This window comes from Oncorhynchus masou, chromosome 11 (assembly GCF_036934945.1).
Source record: "Oncorhynchus masou masou isolate Uvic2021 chromosome 11, UVic_Omas_1.1, whole genome shotgun sequence".
Lineage (NCBI taxonomy): Eukaryota > Metazoa > Chordata > Actinopteri > Salmoniformes > Salmonidae > Oncorhynchus > Oncorhynchus masou.
Window position 1 is genome coordinate 31,104,349 of NC_088222.1, and position 9,196 is coordinate 31,113,544.

A 9,196-nucleotide genomic window follows, 5' to 3' on the forward strand; every position below is an offset into this window, starting at 1 on the left:
AAAAACTGATACGTGGGGAGGTGAGTTGGCGGAGAAAAAAAAATCACGTTTTTGAGTGAGATTGTTTGAGGAACAAGTTGACTCGTTTAGCTGTTTATTTGTTTGATTTAAAAGCTATTTTCTTAAGAATTACAAACAGAGGCTAACTAGACGGCTTGCTATCGAACCAACGTTAGCTAGCTAACACGGTGGCCAGTTAACGTTAGTTACCAAACAACAAGAACTGAATCCCAAGGCTTCTGTTATTTTGCATTTGAAACTTTTTCGAACTGTTGATAACATAACATCAAGCTAATCACTATCATGAGTTTGACGATGGAGACCAGTGTCTCTTTCCTCAAATATGAACTTGCATCGACCATCGAACAGGCAGTGAGGTGTGCAGTAGAAGCCGTTTTGAAGGAAACTGCTAGAGTAGTCAGTATCAAACTGGCCGCAGCTCGGACTGCTGCTGCTGAGTCTCATCGTGAGAACCAAAGTTTGAGAGAGAGACTTGACGTATCAGAGGGTGAACTCAAAGCAACACGGTACTACATAACAGCAGCCGAGAAGAACATCAAACAGTGTTTACTTCTTAATCACAACCAGCCTAGATCGGGTGCTTTAGGACCTGGTTCGGAAGAGTCTCCTTTTCTCTTTCCCCCCACTGCTTCGGGGAGTCCTTCCAATATGCTCACGACCCGTGGCCCCAAGTCGTTTCGAGCCTCATCCACACGATCACAGTTTTCTAAGTCACTCCCCAGTGTCGGTCTTTGCTTACCAACAGTGCAGCATGAATGGCCCAGGAGCAGCGAAAACTTGAGAAGAATACGGACATCCTCCACTGTCTCTTCTACCAATCCCTCACAAACATCCAAAGTGCCACAATTAGAGGTTGGAAACTCATCTCATCACATTGAGGAGGATACAGAGGGTCAATTCTACATTACAGACGATGGGGTTGCAGAGAAAGGTAGGCTTACGCCCTACACAGACATTTATACTGGGCGATTCCACTCCAGCTCAGCCCAAAAATATTTAGGGTATCTCAGATTTTATAGTCAATTCTCACAACTTCATTGGGAAAAAGAATGTTTAACATGCATTTGACTCTTTTCACAAACAATTTGAGAAAAAATGACACATGGTTCCTGAAAGACTGCTGATTTGTGAACCACAACACGATTCAGACATTCACAAATGTATTCAACATAAGATGCCCTTTTTGATTTAGCTTATTTTTTAGACATTGTTTCCAACAATATACTCATCAAACACATCACATTTCCAGAGTGGGCTCTGCCACTTTTTATACATAGAAATTGACATTATAGTTCATTAACCAACCACCGCCCTCCTCCCACCATCAGAGGGAGTTATAATATATGCCTTTTAGCAGATGCTGTTATCCAATTCACCCTGCAGTCATGCATGCGTACATTTTACATGAGGGTGGTCCCGGGATTCTAACCCACTGTCCTGACATTACAAGCGCCATGCTCTACCAACTGAGGTACAGAGGACCACTGTGTTCCCCTTGAATCCGTTTTTTCATTCACTGTATTTTTCATAACATTGATCAGAACTTTAAAAGTAACAGTTCCCACTCAGGAAATGTGACATACTTGTATATTGTTTAAAACAATGTCTAAAAATGTACCAAATCAAAAAGGGTACTTTTGAAATATTAATATTAGTTTTAATGTTGAATAAATGCATGTGTAAAATTGTATTTTATAATATGATGATTTTCCATATTTTCGAGCACTCTATTAGGAGCGTCTGCTAAATGACTTAAATGTAATGTAAATGAGTATAACGACATTACGCTGTTGTCTGTATCATGTACGGTTCATGGATCATTGGGTCCATGTATAGGTCTAAAAGGGCCCAAAATTGCCACTTATTTTTTAAAATCATGATTACAAATGTAAAAAGCATATCAAACATCCATCTTCCCAAGTAAGTTTCTATGTGATAATTGTCAGAACAATCTGAGATACCAAAAATATATTCAGGCTATGCTGGCATGGAATTCCCCTATTTTCCCGTACTCAACAAATGAAAAGTCTCCTACTGATCATGATGATATCATTTATCTATCTCAGAGTACAAAGTCCGTGCAACTGGAGGAGAGGACTCTGGAATAATTCAACAGGAGCAGGAGGGAGGAACAGTGGCAGCAGAGGACCCTCACAGAACTTCTATTACCAACTTTGAGTTGGAGATGGGCCAGAGTCACCCAGCAGGCAATGTGAATGACCTGGGCCTGATCCAGGTGCTCGATGAGGTGGATGAAGTTAAAAGAACAGTTAAAATTGAAAATGACCCTGAGGTCCCAAGTATGCTGGAGTCCCACCTCCCTGGGTCATCACAACAACTGCCACAGATGCCAGCTCACATTGATAATGATGGTGACAATGATGGTAACTTCATGGGGTCTGTCCCACCCTCTGCAGGGGACGCTGGTCTTCTAGGGGCTTTTGAAGTCAGAAGGGAGAGCTCGGATAAGGTGCATCGTTGCAATGTGTGTGGCCGGGGATTCCGCCGCTTCTACTGCCTGAAGACACACCAGCGCATTCACACGGGTGAGCGGCCATATCCCTGCAGGTATTGCGAGAAGCGTTTCCGACACCTGGACAGTCTGCATAAGCACCAGCGCATCCACACTGGGGAGAGGCCCTACCGCTGTGCCCAGTGTGGCTGCTGTTTCAGGGAGCTAGGCCAGCTCAAGAAACACAGGCTGACCCACTCACCTGCTCCCACCACACCCCACCCGGTAGTGGCACTGTCTCTACTCCAAGCAGGGCCCTCCTATACATGGCCACACCTCCACTCACAGTCCCTGGATTCCTAATCAGGATGGATTTGGTACACACATTCATACAAACATATTTTGTAAACATGATATGATGGTACTCATTTTGTGTGTTAAGTTCACCCTAATCAAAGTTAATATTATTTAATTGACAATGTACACAAGCTGATCATGTAACAATCATATATTGCAGGTAAGCTAGTGGTTAGTTACCCTTTCCTTTTCTGGGCCTCCCGAGTGGCGCAGCGGTCTAAGGCACTGCATCGCGGTGCTAGAGGTGTTACTACAGACCCGGGCCACAACAGTTTGGCATCGAGGGTTGATTTTCATTAACTACACACCTGGTAAAATGGAAATGCAGAACACTTTGGCTGAGTTGATAGCACAATACAGAAATTAATAGTGTATTTCAGTTGGTATTACATGCAGATCTTTATCAACAGTTTAACACTATAATTATAAAGCCAAAACTGAAGGGAAAATATGTATTTAAAGTGATGCTTCTGTTGTATATTGTTTGCATTAGCCTGTTCATTTTGAACAGCAATGAATTTATGTTGTACGTTTTTGATTTACCTAAAAAAGTCACATTTTCGGAGTGGTATTGGATTATTTTGTTTAATATTGTTACAGTAAAATATGACTTCATAAACAGTACCCAAGACACCAAGTTTATTCATGATAAAATATAGTTATTACAATATGTTCGACACATCATAAAACGCAGATAACTATACTACCCGTCCTTGCTGTCTGGCATTGCTCATCTAGAGCCCTGTGTTTTGTACAATCATGTAACAGCAAGATTTTTCTCCATTGTAGAATAATAGTGAAGACATCAACTATGAAATAACACATGGAATCATGTAGTAAGCAAAAAAGTGTTACACAAATCAAAATATATTTTAGATTAAGGATTATTCAAAGTCGCCACCCTTTGCCTTGATGACAGCTTTGCACATGCTTGGCATTATCTCAACCAGCTTCATGAGGTAGTCACCTGGAATGCATTTCAATTAACAGGTGTGCCTTAAGTTAATTTGTGGAATTTCTTTCCCTTATGCATTTGAGCCAATCAGTTGTGTTGTGACAAGGTAGGGTTGGTATACAGAAGATTGCCCTATTTGGTTAAAGACCAAGTTCCGTACCATGGCAAGAACTGCTCAAATAAGCAAAGAGAAACGACAGTCCATCATTACTTTAAGACAAAGGTCAGTCAGGTAGCCTAGTGGTTAGAGAGTTGGGCCAATAACCGGAAGGTTGGATCGAATCCCCGAGCTGACAAGGTAAAAATATGTTGTTCTGCCCCTGAACAAGGCAATTAACCCACTGTTCCGAGGCCATCATTGTAAATAAGAATTTGTTCTTAACTGACTTGCCTAGTTAAATAAAAATACTAATAGTCCATCCTGAAACTTTGACAGTTTCTTCAAGTGCAGTTGCAAAAACCAAGTACTATGATGAAACTAGCTCTCCATGAGGACTGCCACAGGAAAGGAAGACCCAGAGTTACCTCAGCTGCAGAGGATAAGTTTATTAGAGATAACCACACCTCAGATTGCAGCCCAAATAAATGCTTCACAGAGTTCAAGTAACAGACACATCTCAACATCAACTGTTCAGAGGAGACTGAATCTGAAAATACATTTTGATTGGTTTAACACTTCATTGGTTACTACATGATTCCATATGTGTTATTTCATAGTGTTGATGTCTTCACTATCATTCAACAAAGTAGAAAATTGTAAAAAATAAAGAAAAAAACTCTTAAATTAGTAGGTGTGTCCAAATTTTGACTGGTACTGTATTTGTTGTGTTTTCATAAACCACATTTCCATCCACAGTATTTATGCAGGTAAAGTCATACCATATAAAAAATAATCACGACAGCTGCGATGGAAACAGGATGTTTTAGTACAATTTTATAAATGCTGACAGATCATTTGTTTATTCAAGATAGTAGGATCTTTGTGTCGGTAAAATTAATTATGCGAATAATGGCAGTGGAAAAGCCTTTAAGTGCATATATTGATATAATAACCATCATATCGAAGTAAACTTGATATGGTGTGTGGTCCTCCCACTACGAGTCGTCTGGAAAGCGTGCAGTTTATTAGACTACAGATGAACAGTGGCGTAAAGTATGTTATATGACCAAAAGTATGTGGACACCTACTCATCGAACATCTCATTCCAAAATCATGGGCATTAATATGGAGTTGGTCCCCCCTTTGCTGCCTTAACAGCCTCCACTCTTCTGGGAAGGCTTTCCACTAGATTTTGGAACATTGCTGCGGGGACTCGCTTTCATTCAGCCACAAGAGCATTAGTGAGGTCAGGCACTGATGTTGGGTGATTAGGTCTGGCTCACAGTCGGCGTTCCAATTCATCCTAAAGGTGTTCGATGGGGTTGAGGTCAGGGCTCTGTGGAGGCAAGTCAAGTTCTTCCACACCGATCTCGACAAACCATTTCTGTATGGACCACGCTTTGTGCATTGTCATGCTGAAACAGGAAAGAGCCTTCCCCAAACTGCCACAAAGTTGGAAGCTCAGAATCGTTTAGAATGTCGTTGTATGCTGTAGCGTTAAGATTTCCTTTCACTGGAACTAAGGGGCCCGAACCATGAAAAACAACCCCAGACCATTATTCCTCCTTCACCAAACTTTACAGTTGGCACTATGCATTCGGGCAGGTAGCGTTCTCCTGGCATCCGCCAAACCCAGATTTGTCCATCGGAATGCCATATGGTGAAGCTTGATTCTTCACTCCCAAGAACACGTTTCCACTGCTCCAGAGTACAATGAGACTTGGTTAGAGCGTTGGGCCAGTAACCGAAAGGTTGCTGGATCGAATCCCTGAGCTGACAAGGTAAAAAATATGTTGTTCTGACCCTGAGCAAGACAGTTAACTCACTGTTCCCCGGGCGCCAAAGATGTGGATGTCGATTAAGGTAGCACTCCGCACCTCTGATTCAGAGGGGTTGGGTTAAATGCAGAAGACACATTTCAGTTGAAGGCATTCAATTGTACAACTGACTAGGTATCCCCCTTTCCCAATGGCGGTGAGCTTTACACCGCTGCAGCTGACGCTTGGCATTGCGCATGTTGACCTTGGGCTTATGTGCAGCTGCTCGGCCATGGAAACCCATTTCATTAAGCGCCCAATTAACAGTTATTGTGCTGACGTTGCTTCCAGAGGCAGTTTGTAACTGTAATGATGGTTGCTACTGAGAACAAAATATTTTTACGCGTTTCAGCATTTGGCAATATCCACTGATTTGAAGTGTATTTGGTATATGATTAATACCCTTTTATTTATCCATACTGTTTCCCACATATGCTCTACAGTACATTTAAACTCTTATTTAAATGTACAGTGGCTTGCGAAAGTATTCACCCCCTTGGCATTTTTCCTATTTTGTTGCCATACAACCTGGAATTAAAAATATTTTTTTGTGGGGTTTGTATCATTTGATGTACACAACATGTCTACCACTTTGAAGATGAAAAATATTTTTTATTGTGAAAGAAATAAGACAAAACAACAACTTGAGCATGCATAACTATTCACCCCTCAAAAGTCAATACTTTGTAGAGCCACTTTTTGCAGAAATTACAGCATCTTGGGGTATGTCTCAAAAGCTTGGCACATCTAAACACTGGGATTTCTGCCCATTCTTCAAGGCAAAACTGCTCCAGCTCCTTCCAGTTGGGTGGGTTCCGCTGGTGTACAGCAATCTCAGGTCATACCACAGATTCTCAATTGGATTGAGTTCTGGGCTTTGACTAGGCCATTCCAAGACATTTAAATGTTTCCCCTTAAACCAGTCGAGTGTTGCTTTAGTAGTATGCTTATGATCATTGTCCTGCTGGAAGGTGAACCTCCTGGAAGACTGAAACAGGTTTCCCTCAAGAATTTCCCTGTATTTAGCACCATCCATCATTCCTTCAATTCTGACCAGTTTCCCAGTCCCTACCGATGAGACACATCCCCACAGTATGATGCTGCCACCACGCTTCACCCTGGGGATGGTATTCTCGGGGTGATGAGAGGTGTTGGGTTTGTGCCAGACATAACGTTTTCCTTGATGGCCAAAATGCTACATTTTAGTCTCATCTGACCAGAGTACCTTCTTCCATATCTTTGGGGAGTCTCTCACATGCCTTTTGGGGAACACCAAACATGTCTGCTTATTTTTTTCTTTAAGCAATGGCATTTTTCTGGACACTCTTCCATAAAGCCCAGCTCTGTGGAGTGTATGAATTAAAGTGGTCCTATGGACAGATACTCCCATCTCTGCTGTGGCGCTTTGCAGCTCCTTCAGGGCTATCTTTGGTCTCTTTGTTCTCTTTATTGCCTCTCTGGTTAATGCTCTGCTTGCCTGTTCCGTGAGTTTTGGTGGGTGGCCCTCTCTTTGCAGCTTTGTTGTGGTGCCATATTCTTTCCATTTTTTATAATGGATTTAATGGTGCTCTGTGGGATGTTTAAAGTTTCTGACATGTTTTTATAACCCAACCCTGATCTGTACTTATCCACAACTTTGTCCCTGACCTGTTTGGAGAGCTCCTTGGTCTTCATGTTGCCGCTTGCTTGGTGGTGCCCCTTGCTTAGTGGGTTTGCAGACTCTGGGGCCTTTCAGAACAGGTGTATAATTACTGAGATCATGTGACAGGACATTTAGATTGCACATAGGTGGACTTAATTTAACGAATTATGTGACTTCTGAAGGTAATTGGTTGCACCAGATCTAATTTAGGGGCTTCATAGGGGGTGAATACATATGCACGCACCACTTTTCTGTTGTTCTTTTTTAAACAAGTGATTTTTTTCACCAATCTGGACTATTTTGTGTATGTCCATTACATGAAATCCAAATAAAAATCTATTTAAACTACAGGTTATAATGCAACAAAATAGGAAAAACGCCAAGGTGGGATGAAAACCTTTGCTTGGCACTATCTTTGCTCTGTGCAACAAATGGAATGTGTTGAAGACAGACAGTGTCTCTCCGACTTTGGCTTATTTGTGCAATGTGGATCAGCACTCGTGACAGGACACATGGGGGGATGCGACAGACTCTCTGTCAAACGCACCCCTAACCCATCCTCTCCTCTCTACCAACCTGCGCTATTCACCTCTCTGGTCTTTAACTCCAACAGGTAGGTGGAGGACTGGGCAACACCACACATCTGTGGAAAAAAACATCTAATTTACTGTATTTCACTTAAAAGGATATTGTAAAATCAGCACAATGGATTTGTATGTACCTGAATTGACATCACTCACATTAAACCATTTGGGGAAATAAAGTAATTGTAAATCTAGAATTTGATAGGTAAACCTATCAAGAGAGCTTGAATTGTTGAATGACCTCACCAAAAACCGTTCTGCATCACAGCTCCACTTCCCCTTTTTTCTTCCCCTTCCCCTTCCTTTTTGTACCTTACAGGCTGCTTATTCCTCCACATAATGTTGTATATATAGTGAATGTCACAATCATTTAAAGTACTAAAGTAATTTTGGGGGGTATCAGTACTTTACTATTTATGTTTTTGACAACTTTTACTTCACTAGATTCCTAAACAAAATGATGGACTTTTTACTCCATACATTTTCCCTGACACACAAAAGTAGGCCTACTCTTTACATTTTGAACGCTTAGCAGGACAGGAAAATGGTCCAATACACGCACTTACCAAGAGAACAGCCCTGGTCACCCCTACTGCCATTGACTGGTGGTCTCACTAAACACACATGCTTTGTTTGTAAATTATGTCTGAATTTTGGAGTGTGCCCCTGACTATCCATAAATATAAAAACACATGTTGCTGTCTGTTTTGCTTAATATAATGAATTTGAAATGATTTATACTTTTATACTTATGTTCAAAATGTAATACTTTTAGACTTTTACTGACGGCATACTTTTTCCACCACTACAGATTAAATACATGATGATGACATTCACAGGGTGGTGAAGGTGATGATTGTATTCTGGTGACATAATCGATGTTTTGCTGCCGTTTAAGAAAAATATAACATCTCGCTCTTTTGGCCATAATAATCTCATGTAGGTTACACATGCGCTTTAGCCAAAAGTGTGCAGATTAGCTATTTGTTAGCAGCAATTGTTAGCTCGAGCGCACGTTTGTGAGAAAACCATCAGTTGAGTTGGAAACCCCATTTAACCGCAAATGGTATTTGTATGTTCACAACGTCATCACGCACATGTTCTATCAATTTAATAGAAATACATCTCTGGTGGGAAAATGCGCATATTGTTTTTATGCGCAGTTGAATATTCCCATGAAAATCTGTCGCCAATTGGATGAAAACCTAGCTACAGACAGATTTTCACCCTCCCCTTTTTGGCAGTCACATGAACAGTTTTTACTGTCC

General features: G+C 41.3%; 1 protein-coding gene across 1 annotated transcript; it reads left to right on the forward strand.

Annotated features, from left to right (window-relative positions):
* On the forward strand, positions 1-3,391 carry LOC135548515 (Krueppel-like factor 6). The gene is made up of 2 exons (XM_064978206.1): positions 1-952; positions 2,088-3,391. The coding sequence occupies exons 1-2, from the start codon at positions 304-306 to the stop codon at positions 2,834-2,836; spliced, it is 1,398 nt and encodes a 465-aa protein (XP_064834278.1). The 5' UTR covers positions 1-303; the 3' UTR covers positions 2,837-3,391.
* The last annotated feature ends 5,805 nt before the right edge of the window (positions 3,392-9,196 follow it).